This window comes from Plecotus auritus (assembly GCF_963455305.1).
Source record: "Plecotus auritus genome assembly, chromosome: 10".
In the NCBI taxonomy this organism is placed as follows: Eukaryota; Metazoa; Chordata; class Mammalia; order Chiroptera; family Vespertilionidae; genus Plecotus; species Plecotus auritus.
The window spans coordinates 59919313-59941851 of NC_137785.1; the positions used below are offsets into that span (position 1 = coordinate 59919313).

The window sequence follows — 22539 nt, forward strand, 5'->3', positions numbered from 1 at the left end:
GTCAGCGGGAGACGCTGGTCAGAGGGAGACGCTGGTCAGCGGGAGACGCTGGTCAGAGGGAGACGCTGGTCAGAGGGAGACGCTGGTCAGAGGGAGACGCTGGTCAGCGGGAGACGCTGGTCAGAGGGAGACGCTGGTCAGCGGGAGACGCTGGTCAGAGGGAGACGCTGGTCAGAGGGAGACGCTGGTCTGCGGGAGATGCTGGTCAGAGGGAGATGCTGGTCAGCGGGATGGCACTCATGGACATGGGAAGGCTCTGTTTGCACCGCCTGTTGCTGGGGAAAGGGGTCCCGTGTGAATGGGGCAGAATCCAGGTGGCAGTGGGTGGCAGTGGAATGGAGTTTGGGCTACTTGTTCAGAAAGTGGGGAGCTGGAAGGACAGGGGAGCGGCCCCCTGTGTGGGCAGGGCGGACGGGAGGGCGGCGCCCGCTGCGCCAGGGCCTGTGGCTGGGAGGCAGGAGGCAGAATGCCCGAGGGGCCGAACGGTTGGCTGCCAGGAGCGGCGGCCGGAGGGACTCCCCCGTGTTGGCCTCCGGGCCGTCAAGAAACAGCCTTTCCCTCAGAGTGAGAAGAGAGCCAGGCCCGAAGTGGGACCGGGAGGCGTTGGGTGAGAGAGGAGTGAGTGGGTCCGGAGGCGGAGCGCTGGGTGGAGGACGGCAGACTCTGCGTGTGGCCCGTCCTGGGTCCAGGGAGCCTGCGGGGAGGGCTACCCCAGGGCCAGCAGGACCCCCTCCTGGGGAGAACGCGGTAGCATTTTAGAAACGAGATTGAGGAGGAAGATGGCGAAAGCGCATGTTCGAAGTGCGTTGGGAAAATGGCTAATGGGTTATTATTAAATCTGCAGCGTTATGTTATTAATATAGATGGCCAGACAGAAACCGAGGACGGCCTGTTAGAGGCCTGTGGGTTAGTGATGGTTGAAGGTTTGATTCGCCCACGGCTGCTGCGATGGTGCCTCATTTACACACATTCTGTGGGACATCGCAGTCACCCCCTCCTCCATTCCCTCTAGCAGCACTGTGTGGGGCGGGGTGAGGGCGGCCTGTCTGAGCCGGGTTAGGGACCCCTCCGCCCCGTGCCCAGACCTTCCTGGCCTGTGGTTGGCTCGGCACAGCCCCCCTCCTGGCAGCCGCCCACGTCGGCCAGATCCACACTCATGACAGCCGAGCCGGTCGTTCCGGCCTCTAACCTCTCTGGCTCGGTTGAGCTTGTTCTGTGCCTGTGCCTGTGCCTGTGCCGTTCCCTCCGCACGTCCAGGCACCTGTTTCCAACCGCACGTGGTCTGGGGGGCGAGCCGGCAGGGCCTCCTGCGTGCGCCCGTGGTCAGAGCTGGGCGATGGTGGGAGGCTGCTGAGTCAGCCTGCAGGCTCTCCAACGGCCCCTTGGGTCCCCGGTTCCAGCTCCAGTCCCTCCAGATTGGTGCCATGATGTGCGAGTTGAGAAGAGCTGAGACTGTAGGAGGGAGACTAATAAAACTCATTTTGCCACGTGAAAGGGAGGTTGTTACATGCCCCCCCCCCCCGATTTTTCCTTAAAAGCCTGAGTAATGTAAACAACAGGAAGCCCCGGGCGGTGTGGCTCAGTGGGCGGAGCATCATCCCGTCCACGGAAAGGTGGTGGGCTCCATTCCCGCTCAGGTTTCGGGTTCATTCCCTGATGGGAGGCAACCGATCAATGTTTCTCTCTCACATTGATGTTTCTCTCTCTCCCTCTCTTTCTCTTTCTAAAATCAATTTAAAAACAACAACAACAGTAACCCACGGACACAGACAGTAGGGTAGTGAGAGCCGGGGGCCTGGGGTGGGAGCGCTAGAAGAGGTCAGTGGGCGGAAAGAGGGGACATAGGTAATGCTTCCAACAACAAAGAGTTTTTAAAGACACAATACGAACATTGCAGGATGGGGAGACAGTTTTTGACTAACATTCACATGCTCAGATAGCAAATACAGCCAAAGGCAAGTGATGGCTCTTTGGGTCCACAGCATCTTCCTTACCCATCCAAGTGACGGCCAGACGTCCCCTAGAATGGAGTAATACTGTATACTTTATTGCTTACCTCTGAACTTGGGTATAAAAATCAATTGTTGTTACTTAGTAATTCTCAAGAGTCAATTATTAATGAAAAAATTGAGTCATTCTCAAGGGACCAATTACTCATGTCTTTCGGGGCGCGCGCGCGCACACACACACACACACAACTCCTCCTCAGAACTGTGCCGCTGGCCCTGGCCGGTGGGCTCGTTGGCTGGAGCGTCCGCCTGCGGACGCAAGGGTCCCAGGTTCGGTTCCGGTCCCGGTCAAGGGCACGTCCCTCAGCGGCAGGCTCGATCCGCAGCCAAGCAGAGATGGGTCTCTCTCTTTGATGTTTCTGTCTCCCCATCCCTCTCCCCCGCCCCGCTCTCTGAAAAACAAAGTCAATAAAAACATACTAAAACACACACACACACACACACACACACACACACACACAGAACACCTCTGCAGCTGGCATTGCAGCCATAGTTTTGGCTGCCGGGGGCGACGCCACAGACGGTTCTGCTCCCGGGACGTTTCTCTGCCGCCCCCCCCCCCCCCCCCCGTGCCTGCCACCCACAGCCATGGCTCTTAGGGATCCAGCAGGAACCTGATTATGTTTTCTCCGAAAGACAACCATCTCAATAGCGTCTGGATGCATCCCGAGACTACCCCTTGCTGGAAAGGGATTGCAGAAGCGACGCAAAGCCGTCGATCTGCTTGTCAATAACAGATCAGACCGACGGCTTTAGGGTATTTTCTATGGGTTCATTGACTTAAGGTGAGAGAAGCAGGGACTGCTGTGATGATGGTTTTTAAAAGTGCTGGTGGGAAATCTCTACCTGCTCAATTCTGCCCTGAACCTACAGCTGCTTTAAAAAAATAAAGTCTATTTTTTTTTTTTTTTTTTAACTCAGCGTCGGGGTTTTTCACCAACCTGGGCAGCCACCTCTCTGACTCAGCAGCCGGTGCGAGTCTACATTTTCTTGTGGTTGTGCAGGGTTGAGAGCGTCCTGCATTGCACAGTTCATTAGCTACCGATGACATAGTCCTGGGCGGTTCTGGCCGAATAGTCTTCAATTACAGGAATCCAGAAAAGCAACAGGAATAATAGGAAATAATCGTTTCAAAGATGCATCCCTCGGTATTCCGTAACTGCTGGGGTTCCTCGCCTCCAACAAGAACGGGGCAGAGCTTGGGATGAGGGCCCAGCTGTCACCGCGGCAGCATGGGGCAGGCCCTGCGCCTCCTTGCTCTCTTCTTGTTAAAATCAGAAGGTGTGCCCCGGTTCAAACAAGCGGTCAGGTGGCTCCGGGGTTTCCGCTGCCCCCCAACCTCTACGGGCAACTCCACTTTCCTGGTTTTAGCTGCTTGTTCTGATGGTTACCTAAATATTAAACAATCTACTGCTATTTCTTTTAAATATATATATATATATATATATATATATATATATATATATATATATTGATTTTATAGAGGAAGGGAGAGGGGGAGAGAGAGAAACATCAATGATGAGAGAGAATCATTGATTGGCTGCCTCCTGCGCGCCCCCCAGTGGGGACGGAGCCCGAACCTGGGCCTGTGCCCTGACCGGGAATCGAACCCTGACCTCCTGGTTCTTAGGTTGACGCTCAATCACTGAGCCAGGCCGTCCAGACTCACGACTGTTCCTGTAAACCAGTGGTTCTCAACCTTTCTAATGCCGCGACCCTTGAATGCAGTTCCTCATGTGGTGGGGACCCCCAACCGTAAAATTATTTTCGTTGCTACTTTGTAACTGTCATTTTGCTACTGTTAATGAATCGTCATGGAAATATCTGTGTTTTCCGATGGTCTTAGGCAGGGGTCCTCAAACTTTTTAAACAGGGGGCCAGTTCACTGTCCCTCAGACCGTTGGAGGGCCAGACTATAGTTTAAAAAAAAAACTATGAACAAATTCCTATGCGCACTGCGGGCCCGGGACGCGTCGGCTGCTAAGCAGGACAGGCAGCGGCACCCGGCGGGCCGGATCCATGTCCTCGGCGGGCCGCATGTGGCCCGCGGACCGTAGTTTGAGGACCCCTGGTCTTAGGCGACCCACAGGTTGAGAACCACTGCTGTAGAGCCCAAGACCATCGGAAAACACAGATATTTCCATGACGATTCATTAACAGTAGCAACATGACAGTTACGACGTAGCAACGAAAATAATGTTACGGTTGGGGGTCCCCACCACATGAGGAACTGCATTCAAGGGTCGCAGCGTTGGAAAGGTTGAGAACCACTGCTGTAAACCCTTTGTCTGAATCACGCCCTTCCCCCAGTTATGGGCCTGCTGCCCCCTTGGGCTCGGCATCTGGCCACGTGTCGCCGCCGGGCTGTGTGCCGAGGGGCGCAGTGAGCTGACCCTCTCCTCTCTTGCAGGAGTACATCAAGGGCGTCTGCGAGCCCGAGCTGGAGGAACGGGAGCATTACCCCAAGGCCATGCACTGCATCTTCGTGGGCGCACAGGGCCTGTTCCTCAAGAGCCTGATCCAGGACACCTGCGCCGACCTCTGCGTGCTGGACGTCGGGCTGCTGGGCATCCGCGGCAGCGCCGAGGCCGTGGTCATGGCCCGCAGCCACATCCAGCAGTTCGTGAAGCTCTTCGAGAGCCACGAGGGCCTGCCCAGCTGCCAGAAGGAGTCGGAGGTGAAGCGCGAGTTCAAGCAGTTCGTGGAGGCGCGCGCTGACAGCTTCACCATGGACCTGCTGATCCTGCCCACGTCCCTGAAGAAGGAGCTGCTGGCGCTCACGCTGGGGGAGGACACCCTGTTTGAGGCGGGGGACGATGACGCCACTGAAATCAGAGAGCCTGCCCCGACGGCGGCGGAGGCGGCGTGCCCACAGAGCGCGGCCGCGGGGCTGAGCGTCGACGGGGAGGCTCTGCGGGAGGAGGCGAGAAGCGGGGCCGGGACGCCCGTCTCCGAGCTCACGAAACAGATGGACACCGTGTTTTCTAGCTCCCAAGACGCGCTCTTCCTTCCCGTCAACGGCCTGGGCCCCGAGGACGAGCTCGGCAAGGGCAGGGCTCGCCACAAACGGAGGTCCTCCGACTCGGAGGAGCGGCACACCAAGAAGCAGTTCTCTCTGGAAAGCGTGGACGGGGGCGAGCCGGCGCCCAACGGGAAGGCGGACGCCAAGACGGACGCGGGAGCTGTCCTCCTCGACCTGTCCGAGGCGCCCGGCGAGCCCAACGGGGTGAGCCCCGACGGGAAAGACACCACCGAGGAGATGGAGCACAACATCCTGGTGAACTTCTTCAGAACCATGGGCTACTCGCAGGACACCGTGGAGAAGGTCATCCGGGAGTACGGGCCGTCCGCCGAGCCCCTGCTGCTCCTGGAGGAGATCGAGAAGGAGAACAGGCGGTGCCAGGAGGAGCGGGAGTCTGCGCCCGGCCCCGGGCACCCCGAGACCAGCAAGACCAAACCCAAGGGAGTTTGTGGCAGCGCCAACGAGTTCACCGTGGATTCCACCCCAAAGAAAACGCAAACCCACGCACAGCAAAACGCGGTGAGGAAATTTCCCCCGTTACCGTTCAAAGCGGAATCAAAACCGTGTACCTCGAACTGCAGAATGAACGCTTTCAAAACAGGGCCGGCGGAGCCGCGGCCCGAGCCCTGGGGGCCGCACCCCAACTACGTCGGGAACGTGGACCTGGAAATCGATGGCTGTGCCCCCTCCGTCGCCCCCTCGAGCCCCAGTTTTGTTTCGAGAGGAGTGTCGGGCCACCAGCCCAGGATCCCGGTTTTCCCCGAGAATGGGGTGCAGCCGCACGGAGAGGCCTTGCTCCCCAACCATCTCAAGTCGGCCTGTGAGAGCCGGGCCGGATGCCTCGGCTCCCCGCAGTCCAGGCCGAACTGCCAGCCCCTTCCGGCCACGCCGCTGCCCCCGCTGGGGCTCTCGGCCGGGTTTTCCGATCACATCGACTCCTCGGTTACAGGGGTGCAAAGGTTCCGAGACACCCTGAAAGTGCCCTACAAGCTGGAGCTGAAGAACGAGCCGGGGAGGACGGACCTGAAGCACATCGTCATCGACGGGAGCAACGTCGCGATTACGTAAGTCCACGCGGCCGCGCCCCCTGTGATTCCCAGCAGCGCCCCCCGCAGCGCCCCGGAGCTGCGTGCACTGGGGGAACGGTCCTGTGTGTGTCCAGTGGGTCTGAGCTTCCATGCAGGGAGCAGCTGGGTGGAAAGCCTTGCTGTTCCATCTTGTAGAGTTCTAACTTGGCCCACCGGCGGCCTTGCATTTCGGGGGCGGGAGATGACGGGGAGTGTCTTTTCACCTCGCTTTGCCCAGTGATAAGCGGCACGGAGACTTCTAAACGATTAGGTTTTTTAAAGAATGTGTTTTTATTGATTTCAGAGAGGAAGAGAGAGAGACAGAAACATTAGTGATGAGAGAGAATCATGGATCGACCGCCTCCTGTACACCCCCCACTGGGGATCGAGCCTGCCACCCGGGCCTGTGCCCTGACCGGGAATCGAACCGTCACCTCCTGGTTCCTAGGTCGATGCTCAACCACTGAGCCTCCTGGCCAGGCTCAACTACGTCTTTTCATCCACAATTATCTTAGTGTCAATTTTTTAAAGTAAGAGGATTCTTTTTATTTTTTATTTTTTGAATGAATTATTGATTCTGTCCTTTGCTGTCAAAAAAAAAAAAAAAAGGGAAGAAGAAAGAAAGAGCTGGCAGTAAACAGACGCGTGCACTCGCCTGACTCCCGAACGCTGCCGTTTGTTGTCATTCGCTGTGTTTTTGGCCGTTCCTTGGGGGGGAAACCCAGCAAAGGGCCACAGCCGCGTTATCTGAGGAAAGTGTAAGTGCGGCTGTGTCCCCGCCGGCCAGCACCGGCTCCTCCCTGTCACAATGTTTTGAGCCAAACGATGACATCAACATAGGTCACGATTGTGAGTAATATTAATCCTTTGTCATTTTTCTGTACGTGGAAAGATTTCCCAAATTGCTGTTCGAAGAACAAGAAATGCAAATTAACCTACGATAAGTGTTGATAATGATACTTTTTTATTATTATTATTGATTTCAGAGGGAGAGGGAGAGAGAGAGAGACACATCCATGATGAGAGAGCATGATTGATCGGCTGCGTCCTGCACACCCCCTACTGGGGATCGAGCCCGCAACCCGGACATGTGCTGTTTACCAGAATCGAACCTGGGACCCTTCAGTCCACCGGCCGGTGCTCTATCCACTGAGCCACACCAGCCAGGGCGAGAATGACACGTTCCTTAAAACCTTCCCGGAGTGGTATGGTAGTGCATCTCTCAGAGGGACTGTTGGGGCTTAGAGCTGTGTGTCTATCCATGACAGGGCGATTTGCATATATGGCCCCTCCCACCGTGGCCAGAGTGCTTCCCCCCTCGTCATGTGACAGCCCAACACACCCCCAGGGTTTCCCTAACGCCCTTGGGTACCCTCCTGCCCTTGAAACCCGCTGACTCAGCGCTCTTAGGGAACCCACAAGCTGACTTGCGTTAATTTTTTAAAAACTGATTGTTTGGGGGAGGGTCTCCATTTTCTTTGAATTCACAAGATGTTTAAGTTTTAAAGCACCATTTTTACAAAGAAGACAGACTTACAGCTTGATGTAGATTGATTTGAAAATATCAGTCATTAAAATGAACGTATTCTGGAGAGAAACAGCTTAATGGGTGTAGGGCTGTATTTTGGAGCGATGGAAATGTTTCGGAACAAGACCTAAGTGGTGGTTGTGTCCTAAATACCATGGAATTGTTCGCTTTGAAAGGATTGTTTTTCGTTACGTTTATTTCACCTCTAAATTTTTTAAGAGTTGGGGAAAGATTAACCCTTCTTCTAAATTAATTGCTTCAATATGAAATGTGAACTCTAGACTGTAAGTTCCATGAAGAAGGTGACCGTGTCTGTTCTGTTCTCCGAACGACCCCCAAGGTCAGTGGTGCCTGCACATGGCGCTCGGTCACAGGAAGAACGAATGAAAGAGGAGGTCGTAGACTTCTCGGCCCTGGCTGGTGTGGCTCAGGTGGTTAGAGCATCACCCTGGTACGCCAAGGTTGTGGGTTTGATCCCCGGTCAAGGCACACACAAGAATCAACCAGTGCACGCACACATAAGTGGCAGGCGTCCTCAAACTACGGCCCGCGGGCCACAGGCGGCCCGCCGAGGACATTGATCCGGCCCGCCGGGTGCCGCTGCCTGTCCTGCTTAGCAGCTGACGCGTCCCGGGCCCGCAGTGCGCATAGGAATTTGTTCATAGTTTTTTTTTTTAAACTATAGTCTGGCCCTCCACCGGTCTGAGGGACAGTGAACTGGCCCCCCGTTTAAAAAGTTTGAGGACCCCTGCATAAGTGGAACAACAATTTCTCTTTCTTCCTCTCTCTCTATCTTTCCTTTCCTCTCTCTCTAAAACCAGTTTGTTTGTTTTTTAAAAAAAGGAAAGATTAGGACTTTTTAAATGACTTTTCACCACCCATTTATAACTTGCAATTCCAGTTGCTCTTTCAATAATCAATTTAGGTTAAACTTGGAGGCCATATATTTAATTTAACAAATATTTGGAATCTTAAAGCTGACACTGACATGTGTTAGGTACTGTGATTTATCTTTTTTTCTTAAGGAGAGTTTTTATGGATTGGAGAGCGAGAGGAAGGGAGAGGGAGAGAGGGAGGACCGGCACCTGGGCATATGCCCTGGCTGGGAATCAAACCGGCGGCCCCTGGGCCACACCGACCAGGGCCTGGCCTTTATCTTCTTCTTCTTCTTCTTTTTTTTTTTTAATATATTTTATTGATTTTTTACAGAGAGGAAGGGAGAGGGATAGAGAGCTAGAAACATCGATGAGAGAGAAACATCGATCAGCTGCCTCCTGCACACCCCCCACTGGGGATGTGCCCGCAACCAAGGTACATGCCCTTGACCGGAATCGAACCCGGGACCCCTCAGTCCGCAGGCCGACGCTCTATCCACTGAGCCAAACCGGTTTCGGCTGGACTTTATCTTTTAAGAGAAACTTCAGGCCAGCTTTGTGAGGTGAAAGTTATCTGGAATTCACACAACACAAGATGGCTTAGGAATCCTGTCCAAGATCACAGATAGGAGATGCGGGCCCAGACGGTCCCTTCCCTCCGGACACCCAGCCTCTTCCCACAGCAACGGGGGCTGGGACTAGGGGCCTGGGAACATGGATGCACACGTTGAGCTGCTTAAGCCGTGCTCGCGCACCCCGCTCCCTTAACCCAGCCCGTGGGGGACGTCAGTAACGAGGAAATGTGGGTCCTTAAGCCACAGGGTCTTGGGACCCCAGCCGTGCCCGCAGTTCATACACCATGAGAAATTCCCAGCACGCTCCCAGGCCTGCTGGTGACACAGATCTGTACCTGGTTTTTCCCCTCGGTCACCGTGAACGAGTCAGACGGTGAGTCAGTGGAAATGGCTGCGGTGAGTCCCCAGCATGGCAGGGGGGCCGTGGCGCTGCTCCGGGAGGCGAGCCCCCTCGTGACAGCACCTGACGCCCGGCGAGGACTTTTCTCGCCACGAGCTGCGTGTGACCGCGGCCCATGCTGGTCTCCCGACGTCAGGCTCCCGGGCTCTGTGGTCAGTGGGAGCCATGGACGGAAGCGGCTCTCCCCTGGGCCCCTCGGGGAGGGTTTCACTTTCCCGCTGCCGCGCCTGCTCCCCGACTGGGGCAGGTTTCGTCATCGTCGTCGTTGTTGTCGTTGTTGTCGTTGTTGTGTTTTGTCAGTCCTCACCCGAGGGTATTTTTCCCGTTGATTTTTTTTTTTTTTAAGAGAGAGAGTGGAAGGGAAGGGGAGGGACAGCGAGAGAGAAACGTCGATGTGAGAGAGACACTTCGATGGGTTGCCTCCCACACGCCCGACGCGGGGGCTGGGGGTGGCGCCTGAAGCCGAGGTGCATGCCCCTGACCGGAACCGAGCCCGAGACGCTTCCGTCCGCAGGCCGATGCGCTAACCTCTGAGCACACTGGCCAGGGCCCCGGCCCTCCGTTTTTTTTTTTGTTTTGTTTTTAATATATTTTATTGATTTTTTTACAGAGAGGAAGGGAGAGGGATAGAGAGCTAGAAACATCGATGAGAGAGAAACATCGATCAGCTGCCTCCTGCACACCTCCCACGGGGGATGTGCCCACAACCCAGGTACATGCCCTTGACCGGAATCGAACCCGGGACCCTTCAGTCCGCAGGCCGACGCTCTATCCACTGAGCCACACCGGCTAGGGCGGCCCTTCGTTTTCATCCCCCATCACCCACCTCCTTCCCGCGTCGGACGCGTCCCGCTGGCTGGCGGCCTGCGATGGTGTGGGAACCACAGCCGACCCGCAGCCCGTTTCCGGGGATGTGACAGCCGGGCCGGGCCTCCCCGCGAGCCGCACGCCTGCCCTCGGGCCAGTGCCACTCCTTTTGCGTTTGGCGCTGTGAGCCCCGGGCACCGCCTTCTCGGCGGTCAGAGCGGGTCGCTGTGCCCGTGCGCCTTGCCCGGGTCGGCGGGGACAGCTGGTCCGCCGGGGCACCTGTCCCCAGGCTGTGGGTGGCTGGCAGGCGGGCCGGGACAGCGAGGTCAGCGCAGTGCTGCCTGGTGCGGGGCTGAGGCAGGAAGGACCCGCTGTATTGCTGGGGGGACGGAAGCGTGGGCACTCGACTCTCTCTGCAGTTTTGTTTTCGGGAAATCTGTGCCCTCCACCAAAACGTTCAGGCCACCCGGGTGGCGCGATCTCGTCCCTGAGGCTGACATTGTGGACATTAGTTGAGAGCTAGTGCTTCTAGAGCTGCTCCCAGCGTCCCCGCTGAGCTGTGAGGGGCCCGGGGCAGAGGCCGTCTGCTTGTGTTTCCGTGGGGGGCTGGGTCCCCCCCTCCGCGGGCCCCGCCGGAGCGTTAGAGGAGAGGAGGAGGAGGAAGGGCTGGCACAGGCCGGGGCCTGAGGCGTGAGCGCGGGGGCCCTGTGCACACTGCCAGTGCCCCTCTCTAGGGAGCTGTGCCCTCCGGGGCTCACCTGTGCCCTGGTTCTGAGCAGAACCACGGGGCCCTCGCAGCTGTGTTTGTTCTGGCTGCGGTGCCACCAGCTCTGGCCTTCCCGGCTGATAAGCCATCGGGACGATTTAGTCTTGTTTTTGATTTTTTATTTTCATTTCAGAGGGGAAGGGAGAGGGAGGGAGAGAGAGAAACATTAATGATGAGAGAGAATCATGGACCGGCTGCCTCCTGCACGCCCCTTACTGGAGATCGAGCCCACCCCCCCGGGGCATGTGCCCTGACCGGGAATCGAACCTTGACCTCCTGGTTCATAGGCCGACGCTCCACCACTGAGCCACACCTGCCAAGTGATTTATTCCTTTTAAAGATAAAAAAAAAAAAAAATACACACATACACACACACACACACCTTGTCCCGCTTCTATGAGAACTGCCCGCAGCCTGTTTCCCGGGAACAAAGGGCACATGGCTGCCTCCTTGCCGCATCGTGTGCTTCTGGACAGGCCGCTGCTGCCTTTTTCCGTCATCACTGTCATCCGTCACCAGCCCGGGCCGGCGCTGTGGCTGTGGCTGCGGCTGCGACTGTGGCTGTGGCTGTGGTGCGGCTGCGGCTGCGGCTGTGGTGCCGCTGTGGCTGCGGCTGCGGCTGTGGCTGTGGTGCGGCTGTGGCTGTGGTGCGGCTGTGGCTACGGCTGTGGCTGTGGTGCGGCTGTGGCTGCGGGTGCGGCTGTGGCTGCGGGTGCGGCTGTGGCTGTGGTGCGGCTGTGGCTGTGGGTGCGGCTGTGGCTGTGGTGCGGCTGTGGCTGCGGCTGCGGCTGTGGTGCGGCTGTGGTGCGGCTGTGGTGCGGCTGTGGCTGCGGCTGTGGTGCGGCTGTGGTGCGGCTGTGGTGCGGCTGTGGCTGCGGCTGTGGCTGCGGTGTGGCTGTGGTGCGGCTGTGGCTGCGGCTGTGGCTGTGGTGTGGCTGTGGCTGCGGGTGCGGCTGTGGCTGCGGCTGTGGCTGTGGTGCGGCTGTGGCTGCGGCTGTGGCTGTGGTGCGGCTGTGGCTGCGGGTGCGGCTGTGGTTGCGGCTGTGGCTGCGGCTGTGGCTGCGGTGTGGCTGTGGTGCGGCTGTGGCTGCGGCTGTGGCTGTGGCTGTGGCTGCGGCGGGGCCTGGGTGGCCTCGGGAGTTTCTGAGTCGCCCCCAGCACGTGTCTGTGGAGTCTTGTCCCCGGCTGCGGGCCGGGTGTGCTTTGCGGTTCCCCCACGGGCACGGCGCCCCCCGCAGTAGGAAGCCCAGCCTCTGGGAGCCGCGGGGGTGACGAGCGTGTCACCGGCCCTCGGGGCTGCTTGGCAACGCTCAGGAGAGTCCGGCCACCGGGGCCAGGGGCCGGCAGGGTGCGCAGAACCGGCTGTGCACCTGCCGGAGGACGACGTGCAGTGAGCGGGGAGCGGGGTTGCCGGAGGACGAGACCGGAGCTCCCGCGCGGCACCCGCCCCCCAGCCGCTGCCCACAGTCGCGCTTGTGTCCCCACAGCCACGGGCTGAAGAAGTTCTTTTCCTGCCGGGGCATCGCCATCGCGGTCGAGTACTTCTGGAAGCTGGGGAACCGCAACATCACCGTGTTCGTCCCGCAGTGGAGGACCAGGCGCGACCCCAACGTCACGGGTGAGCCGCCTCCCGGCCTCTGAGCAGGCGCCCGGGGGCTGGCTTTCCATGGCCGCCGCTCTGGGGGGAGGGGCAAGCTGCTGCCCCGCCAAAAGCACGGAACGTGTGTGGGGGGGCAGCATCAGGCGGGCAGGGCGGGGCTAGCGCCGCTTCTGGAAAGTTCCATCGGAGTTCGTTATATAGACGGCAATGGCCTTGGCTCTAAAAAGCAGGTTAAATAATGTCTTTTTTTAGAAAAACTTTGACCGTTTCTCTTTCATCAGGCTGGGGTTCTGCCTCTTTAAATGTTATTTTTGAAAGTGGTCACTTGATAAATTTAGAACCCTCAAATAGAACGTAGATTTTTAAGATTTTTAAATTGATTTTTAGAAAGAGGAAGAGAGAGTAAAACATCCGATGTGAGCCTCCTGCATACTCCCTCCCGACCCGGGAGCCCGCAGCCTGGGCGTGGCCCTGACCAGGGATGGATCGCTGGCCAGGCAGAGTGTCCTTTCCGTGGTCTGCCTGGAGCGAATACCAACCATTTCTGTGATCACATGGGACAGGCACTGCCCTGCAGGCCTCACACACAGGCCTGATCTTAGGATCGTGAAATATTCCGGAGAAACAGCGGCCGTTGTGGGAGGAGCCCTGTAGGGCTGATTCGGGCAGCTTCCCACAGAGCCCTGAGCACCTAGGAACAGAGGGGGGGTGGGGGGCAGGGAGGACAGGGTGTGCCCAGACGTCCCCCAGGAAGTCAGACGTAGCCACTGTCCGGTGGGAGCGGTAAAGCACGCCCGCCGAGTCCGGCCTCCCTCACCTCGGGGCCATGTGCCCTGAGAAGGGCCGGGGAACGGCCGACGCTGCTCGTTTTACAGCTGTTTCTGCGCTGGGTCCCTGGAGGAGTCTTTTTTCCTTTTAATGTCCAGCCTCTCTTTTTAAAAAATATATATTTTTATTGATTTCAGAGAGGAAGGGAGAGGGAGAGAGAGATAGAAACATCCATGATGAGAGAGAATCACGGATCGGCTGCCTCCCGCACGCCCCACTCTGGGGATCGAGCCCACAACCCGGGCCTGTGCCCTGACCGGGACTCGAACCCTGACCTCCTGGTGCATAGCCGCCGGGCCCTGGGAGAGTCCTGTAAGCTGTGCGGGGTGCATTCTGGGACAGCGGCACGCGGTGACGGCCTTTCAGCAGGCGTGGGGGTCCCAGGCCCGGAGCTCTGGGCCTCTTCCCCATCACGGCTCTCCTTCCTCCTTAGTCATCACACGCCTGTGGCAGTCCGTGCTCAGGCACAGATGGCTGAGAGGCTGAGTTAGGGTGCCCCTAGCGGGAGCCCGGGAGCAGGCGCTCCGGGTCCCCCCTCCCCTTAGGGGCTGTGGTCCTCACTCTGTGCTCTGCTGCGGTAACAGGGCGGGCGGGGCGGGGGGAGGACGGGGGGGCGGGGGGGACCTTAGACTGGGCCACGCTTGGTTTTTGTTTTCTTCCCGTGAGTGAGTACATCCGAGTCTCCCTGAGTCAGCAGAGAGCAAGGTTTCCCACGACTCTGCACACGACAGCTTTGGGGTACGGTCATCACTGGAAGCGTGGGGGAGGAGGGGTGCAGTCATCACTGGAAACGTGGGGGAGGAGGGGTACGGTCATCACTGGAAGCGTGGGGGAGGAGGGGTGCAGTCATCACTGGAAGCGTGGGGGAGGAGGGGTACGGTCATCACTGGAAACGTGGGGGAGGTGGGGTGCAGTCATCACTGGAAACGTGGGGGAGGCGGCCCGGCCTGAGCGTGTTCCACTCCCTCCCTGAACAGAGCAGCACTTCCTGACGCAGCTGCAGGAGCTGGGCATCCTGTCCCTGACCCCCGCCCGGATGGTCTTCGGGGAGCGGATCGCTTCCCACGACGACAGGTAGGGAGGGCCGCCCTGCTTTCTGGGGGGGGGGGTTGGGGGAGGGGCGGCCCCCGCTCCGAGGAGCACTTCTCCCTGCATCCGGGCCCTTGTTCTTTTCCGTTGTTGTTCATCCGCACCTGAGGATATGTTTTTCCATTGATTTTGAGAGGGAGGAGGGAGCGGGGGAAATACCGATGTGAGAGAGACGCATCGATGGGCCGCCGCCCGGGGAAGGAACGCGCCACCCAGGTCTTTTTAAGCGAAAGCTGACGGGATCCGAACGGAAGCAGGCGCTGAGCTGGGCGTTGGTGCTGCTGGACGTGACGTGTTCTGTCTCCTGGGGATTCGGGCCGCGACTTGTCACCGTGATGCCCGAGCCCCGTGTCTGTGTCATTGTCCGGCCTGAGGGCGTGACTCGCACCGTCCTCCCCAGCCTCCCAGTGAGAGGGGCCGTGGGCATCTCCAGCAGCGAAGCAGCGCTTCTCGGTGCTCAGCCGGCCCTTCCTCCCGATCGCCTCTCTTCGTCGCTGGGAGTTGAGCGCGTCTGTAACCTGGGCGAGGCGACATGGCCGTTCTGAACATCGCTTCTTTTTTCTTTTTTTAAGCTTTTTTTAAAACCATTTGTATGTCATAAGTGTCTATAGATGCAAACGGCGGACCCTTTTAATTAAATTCAAAATATCGTGGAAGTTAACTGGTTAAAGTTGACTTTTTACAGAGAGAGGAAGGGAGAGGGAGAGAGAGAGAAACATCCATGATGAGAGAGTCACAGACCGGCGGCCTCTTGCACGGCCCCCACTGGGGATCCAGCCCGCAACCCAGGCATGTGCCCCGTCTGGGAATCGAACCAGCAACCTTTTGGTGCACCTTTGGCACGGCGCCCAGCCAACCGCGCCCTCGGTGGGCTAGGGCGTGGCCTCTCTGTCCCCGGCCTCGGCCCCGGCCTCTGGTTTCCCAGGAAGAGGAAGCCGGTGTTTCTTGCTCAGCGTCTGGGAGCCGGGTGCCCGCCTGCCCGTCTGAGCCGCTGTCCTGTCACCACAGGTTCCTGCTACACTTAGCGGACAAAACTGGTGGCATCATCGTAACAAACGACAACTTCAGAGAGTTTGTGACTGAGTCGGTGTCCTGGAGAGAGATCATTACAAAAAGGTAACGTCCCTCCTGTCCGTCCTCGGCCACAGCGTGCCGTGGTCCGTCCTCGGTTCCGTGTGCGTGTTTGTTTTGTGTTCACCTGGCCCCGCAGAGAGCAAGACAGGGACCAAGGCCCCGGGGACTGTGTGCCCAGACCGTGGGGTGGGCCCAGGTAAGGGGCCCACCGCTGAAGGGGGGCTGGGTGCCCACAGGCGCCACCCCAAGCTGGAGCTCCCTGCCGGGCCAGGGCACATCTGGGCGCCGCTAGCTGTGAGCTGTGGGGAGCGGGAGCAGTGGCCACCTCCTGGCCTCGCCCGATGCCCAGGGGGCTTCCGCAGGTCATCGGCCTCACACTTTAGCCATGAAATACGAACGTTGCTGGGTAATTGGGTTCCCGAATCCAGTTCCAATGCAGGGGAGAGGGGTGGGGTTCCCCCACGTCAACAAACAATTCTCAGCCACCATCATGGTGTCTAGGAATTCAATTCAATTCTTTCTTTTTTATAAATATACTAGAGGCCCGATGCACGAAGATTCGTGCAAGAATGGGCCTTCCTTCCCCTGGCTGCCGGCACCGCCTTTGCTCCGGCCCAGAGCCGCCTTTCCACCTTCCCACGCTGCCCAGAGGCCCGGAGCAGCTGGGGGGGGGGGGGGTGCAGAATGCCTGCATCCCGCCCTGCCCCCGGCTGCTTGGCGCCTGTGTATGCAAATTAACCCGTCATCTTTGTTGGGTTAATTTGCATACACACTCCTGATTGGCTGGTGGGCGTCGCAAAGGTACGGTCAGTTTGCATCTTTCTCCTTTATTACTGTAGATTTTTATTGACTTCAGCAAGGAAGGGAGAGGATGAGAGAGATAGAAGCATCAGTGATGAGAGAGAACCATGGATTAGCTGCCTCCTGCACACCCCACACTGGGGATCGAGCCCACAGCCCGGGCATGTGCTCAGACCGGGAATCGAATCGTGACCTCCTGGTTCCTAGGTCGATGCTCAACCACTGAGCCAGGCCAGCTGAGCAGAATTCAACTCAATTCTGATGCTGTCTACCCAGAGGTGGCCTCAGATCCCACAGGTTCAGTGTTCAAGATTGGGGGTCCCCCAAACACACACACACAGACACCTAGGACAGAGAGCGCCCTCTGACAACTACCTGACCGGTTACTAAAGGAGTGTACTAGTACCTGCACAGCTGCCCACACCGCCCACTAGGTGGCTCCTCGTGGGCTCCCCGCGCCCACGGCACACGTGTGTCTGTCGCTGAGCCATTAGGGGTCACAGGAAAACGGCATGTCGCTGCCGAGGCCCAGGGCAGAAGTGCGAATAGCTCCATGCCTGTGACCCGTGTGTTGTCAAATAGCTGTTGATAGCCGAACTGGGAGCTGGTCTTTGACCTCTGGGCACAGTTCACGAGCCACTGATCTCCTAGGACCAGTTCCTGCAGGATCCTGGCCCCGGGCCCGCGGTCAGCGTTTCCCGGACACTGTCGATGTCCACACGCAGCCTGAATGCGCTGAGACAGGTTTGCACACCAGCCGGTCGCTTTCAGAGCCCGCCCGGGTCCAATGTCAAAAACAAAACACAGCCCGGACCCGGGTCCAACCATTGGCCCTTCTGTTTTCCCAGAAGTTGTAAAATGTATTTGTATTGATGTCAGAGAGGAAGGGAGAGGGAGAGGGAGGCAGAAGCATCAGCGATGAGAGAGTCATTGATCGGCCGCCTCCTGCACGCCCCCCGCTGGGGATCGTGCCCGCAACCCAGGCCTGTGCCCTGACCGGGAATCGAACCCGGGCCCCTTCAGTCCCCAGGCCGATGCTCTGTCCACTGAGCCACACCAGCCAGGGCTCATGACTTCCTTTTTTAACGGTGTCTTCAGGGGTTTGCCAGTGGACAAAAGCTTTCACAGAGAAATCTCGGAAAGAAAGGGCAATAGGCCGTACGCCCCCCGGAGAGGGCGGGTCCTGGGCGTGGAGTCCGAGCCGCCAGCCGCAGGGCTGGAGGGAGAAGAGCTCACAGCCCTGGGCTCCCAGGCGCTCTGTGCACAGTTTGGGGGAAGAGGGACACGCGTGGTTTTGAGTGTGCCCTGGGGGAGGGGCAGGGGGCGGGGCCGTCGGGCAGGTGCACGGAGAAGAGCCGTTTCCTGCTTCTTGGCCGGGGGAGGCAGCCCGGGAAGCTCCCGCCTGCTCGCTCACGTGCAGTGTCTGGGGTCGCCCCGCGGGTGAGCGGCCCCGAGCGCATCCAGGAACGTGAGCTGCGTGTTAGCTCCCCGCAGCCCTCGCTCGCTGCTCTTGTCTCCACTCTCGGCTATGATTTGACTTAAGACACCTGAGTCTCCCACATTCGTCCAAATGTAAACCCTGGCGGGCACCCGCCTGCCCTCAGGGAGTCTGGGAGTCTAGCTTTTCGGAGGGAGAGTGAAAGGGAGTCATGCTGGGCGAAGCTGCACCCCAGGGCTGGGTGAGAAGGGAGGGAGCCGCTGATGAAAGCTGCTGGCTCGGCTCCCTCTGTATCCAGAAGAGAAGTTCCCGCGTGGCACGTGGTGTGCCTCGGCCCTCGGGCTGTGAGCCGCGCTAGGGCTTTAGGGTGGCCCTGCCCGGGCCCGGACGGCCCGAGGCCCGAGCGCTGCCGCGGCCCCAGCGCCTCCCCGCCCTCTGTTGCAGGCTGCTCCAGTACACCTTCGTGGGGGACATATTCATGGTTCCCGACGACCCTCTGGGAAGGAGTGGACCCCGATTAGAAGAGTTTCTTCGGAAGGAAGTCTTCCTTAGGTATTTCCTCCTCCGACGGCCGCTTGCTTACACGTTTCTTTCCGGTCTTTGTGCAAGTTCAGTGCCAGCGTGTCCCGGGACACTGCACATGGCTCTCTGTTTATTTAAATAGCCTCAGGTTCAGTGGGGATCTTGTCTGTGTGGAACCGATCAAGCAAGTGCCCCCAAAAGACTAAATCTTCATTGGTGGTCCTTTTGGTTTTGGGGGTTTTTTTTTTGGTTAGTCCTCACCTGGGGATATTTTCCCATTAATTCTTAGAGAGAGTGGAAGGGAGGGGGAGAGACAGAGAGAGAGAAACATCCATGTGAGAGAGACACAGCGATTGGTTGCCCCCCACACGAGCCCCAGTCGGGGATCGAGCCTGCAGTCCGGGTCCATGCCCTTGACCAGAATTGAACCCGGGACCTGCCGTCCGCGGGCTGACGCTCTGCCCACTGAGCCACACCGGCCGGGGCTCCTTTGGGTTTCGCTCGCTCCTCGTGGGGAGTGGGGAGCCAGGCGCCTCCTGTGGGTCTGAAAGGACGGGGCGGGCGCTGCGGGCGCCACGTGTTAGCGAGAGCCGCGGGCTCCTCAGGTTGGCCGTTAGCGACAGCGTCCTCTGTGCCTGACGCAGACCCTGTCACCCAGCCGCGGACCTTCCCTCTTTTACAACTGGAACGGCGGCACTTGTGTGTGTTTCCAGCAGGAAGGCGTCCAGGGGTTCATTTCCATTTACAGGGGACCCTCGGGGGTTCCCGGCCCGGCTATGGGGGTGACTCACGGAGGGGACCACCTGCCCCCGCCTCCTCCCTGGTCTTGGGCATCCTCTCTCTTTGGAGCCCTTGGTGTTCATGACACGGACGCGGACTTAGCACCCACAGGCCCTGCTTCTCCGCCCACACCCACCCCGCTCCACACCACACCTCTCGTCCTCTCACTTCCTTCCCCGGCGTCCCAACTGGAACCGAGGCCCGTGTGCGCGCCTCACCGTCCTCAGGGTCCGAGGTCCAACCCGCCGGAGGAATGTTCTCTGGCGCCGCCCGCAGCAGGCTCAGCCGATTGATGAGGAAGTTAAACACTCACCTGTGTGCACACAAGCTGTGGGCGCCAATGCCTCACCCTGACTTCGGGGAGAGGGGGGCCGACATGAGTCAGTGAGGGCTGCCCGTTCACTCACGGGGTCCCTTCTGAGGCCTGTCAGCCAGGGCCCCCCCTGCAGAATCATAGTCTCAGGAGAGTGGGCCCATCCTCCATCCTCATGCCTGCTGGACACGCCCAGGCGGTGCCAGGGCCCCGGTGCTGAGCCAGACCGAGGGGCGGGGTCAGTCCTCGCAGAGCAGACCTGTGGGTGGAACGGCTCTTTTTTAAATAAAAAAACAAACACTTTTTTTTTTATTGATGTCAGAGAGGAAGGGAGAGAGAGAGAAACGTCAATGATGAGAGAGAATCATGGATCGGCTGCCTCCTGCACGCCCCCCACTGGGGATTAAGCCCACAACCCGGACATGTGCCCTGACCAGGAATCGAACTGTGACCTCCTGGGTCAGAGGTCGACACTCCGACACCTAGTTACACCAGCCGGGTTGGAGTGGCTCTTGAAGCGCTGCCATCCCTGTCCCCCCTAAGTCTGGAGGTGGCATGGGGACATCCCCGCCTGGCCCGCAATCCCACCTTCAGCAGCCAGGGGGCGGCCCTGGGCTCGAGGTCAGCAGCAGGTCATTTCCAAGGGTCTCCCGTTCATCGCATCACCCAGCTCACCAGGCCTCGCTTCGTTCACAGGGACCTGCAGCCCCTGCTCCCCGCCCTGCCAGCCGTGGGCATGTTCGACCCCAGCTTCCGGAGCCCCAGCACCCAAGCCGCCGGCACCAGCCACCAGCCCCCCGCCCGGGTCCAGGGCCCCCCACCCGGCCACTGGCTACCCCAGCAGCCCCGCTTCCCCCTGGGGCCCGGCCTGCCCGGCCTGCCGCCCAGCATGCCCCTGCCTGCCCAGCGGTCCTCGGCCGAGACCAGCGAGCTGAGGGAGGCCCTGCTGAAAATCTTCCCCGACTCGGAGCAGAGGCTGAAGATCGACCAGATCCTGGTGGCCCACCCCTACATGAAGGACCTGAACGCCCTGTCGGCCATGGTGCTGGACTGAGCGCGGGCCGCACACTGTGAAGAGGCACCGGGAGCCGCTGCGCCGACGGGGGGAGCGGACCCGATCCGTGTACAAAGCCTGGGTTTTCAAGCCAGCTCTTTTCTATATAACGATGCTGCTATCAGAGCGCCGTGTCCCGTCGGAGGAGAGGCCTTCTCTGTCTGCTCAGACTGTTTCCTAGCAGTGACTCGAGTGTATTGACATTTTTATGTTTTTTAAACTATTTTCCTTAAAGCTGAGAATATTGACAAATGAATATGATTAGCCTTTCTAAATAAAACAAAACAAACAAACAAACAAAGAGCTGCTCCTTGGGGAGCAGGACCCTCCTAAAGTGTATTTTCTTGAGGTGACCGTCACGTCCGCCAGCCTGGAGTGTGTGCCCTCCCCGCCCCCTCTGCCTCCCCTCGAACCCGAGCCCAGGAGTGGGTTTTGCCCCCGGGGTTCCCCGGCCGGAATCCTCGGTGAGCGTGGCCGGGCGCCACTAGAGGGCACCCCGTGCCTGGCGTGGTGGGGACCTGGCACAGCCAGCCTCGGCCTCGGGCTCCGTGCCCGTGCGGCCACGCCCAGGCGCCCGCTGTGCAGGCCGGTGGGCGGGGCCCGCCTCCTGGTCCAGGGCTCGGCTCTCACGCCAGCAGAGGCCTCGCTGCCCTGACCTGACTCAGTCCCGTCCAGCCTCCGAGGGGGACAGTGGGCGCGAGGACCGTGGTGATTTTGTGTCCTCCGCCGTGGCACACGCCCCACGCGAGCTCTGCGCAGCTTTGCCAAGAAACCCACCTTCCTCGGAGTCAGTAGCTAGCGTTGTGTGGTGAGCTGCCCCGTACCTGTCCTTTCCCGGCAGTTAATCTTCGCTGTTCTCTGAACCTACCTTCAAAGGGCTTTGTCTTCTCGACCCCTTCTCCCCGTCAGGTCCCCGTGGCCCTGCGCATCTCTCTCTCCCGCCCCGGGAGCCCCCCAGGATGGTTTGCCCTTCCCGGCGAGGGGCTCTGCCGGCCACGGGCAGGCGGGGTGGCCTCCGGGACGCCCGCTCCCTCCGGGTGGCTACGTCCTTCCATCACCTTTCCTCTTGGATGCCTTCGAGCTGCGTGCGGATGGGGACTGTTGTCAGCTGTTGCTTTGGGACAGGTGCCCGAGGGAGTCCCTTGAGGTGGCCCAGGCTGTGACTTCGAACAGCAGGTGTGTGAGGTCTAGGCTGTCTCGCCGTGACCCTGACCTTCGAGGTCAAGGCTTGGCCCGGCAGCCTTGCCAATCCCAGATTGCTCTTCCGTTTCAGAGAAGGACCGAGGCTTTGCATCCTGATGTCACGAGGTAGTGGCCCCAGGTGCGCCTGGAAGGGGCGGGGCCTCCCTGCTGCCAGGTGGAGCTGGTGGCCTGACCTTTGACCCTTGAGTGACGTATTGTCTGTAAGAGCTCCGCCTACCCCTTCCTCAGGTGTGGGAAGGGAAAACGCAGAGGACTGTGGAGCCCAGAAAAGCATGGTTACGTATCTTGATAAATTACAGCAGGAAACATCCCCAGTCTTTCTAAATCCATCAAGTTGCGTTCGTTTTCGTGTTTAAAACCTCAGTTTTCAAACCATTGCAGACAGTCCCGACCTGTCCTGAGCTTCCTCGTGACTGTTTCTCGGTGACCTACCCGTCTCGGTGGGCGTCCCCAGCTTCCGTGCCCAGGGGCTCTGCGTCCTGTCGCCCACATCCTTCCCGAGAAGTCGGTAGCGCGTGCAGGACGCCATCCCCACCGCGCCCCCCAGAAGGCTGTCCGCTGCCTGCTCAGAGGGTGTCGGCGGTGCTGACTCCCGGGCGCGTCCCATCCCAGGCCCCAGGCTCTCTCCTGGGGAGGGCACTTGTCTGATGTCAGCGGCCTGTGTTTGAGGCCCTTGAGGCTGGAAGAGCAGGGAGAAGGCCCAGCCGTCCCGGGTGGCCGGTCAGCACCCTCCGCCGTGTCGTGGGGACTCACAGCCTCGGTGAGGAGGGAGGGCATCTGCCTGGCTC

General features: G+C 59.3%; 1 protein-coding gene across 1 annotated transcript in view; it reads left to right on the forward strand.

The window, feature by feature from the left end:
* N4BP1 (NEDD4 binding protein 1) overlaps positions 1-20877 on the forward strand; it is a 31237-nt gene extending 10360 nt beyond the window's left edge. Inside the window, exons 2-7 of the mRNA XM_080645408.1 lie at positions 4420-6095; positions 12537-12667; positions 14455-14551; positions 15575-15682; positions 18324-18431; positions 20191-20877. Coding sequence (XP_080501534.1) covers positions 4420-6095; positions 12537-12667; positions 14455-14551; positions 15575-15682; positions 18324-18431; positions 20191-20548 — 2478 coding nt within the window. The 3' untranslated portion in view covers positions 20549-20877. The remainder of the gene's footprint in view (positions 1-4419; positions 6096-12536; positions 12668-14454; positions 14552-15574; positions 15683-18323; positions 18432-20190) is intronic.
* The last annotated feature ends 1662 nt before the right edge of the window (positions 20878-22539 follow it).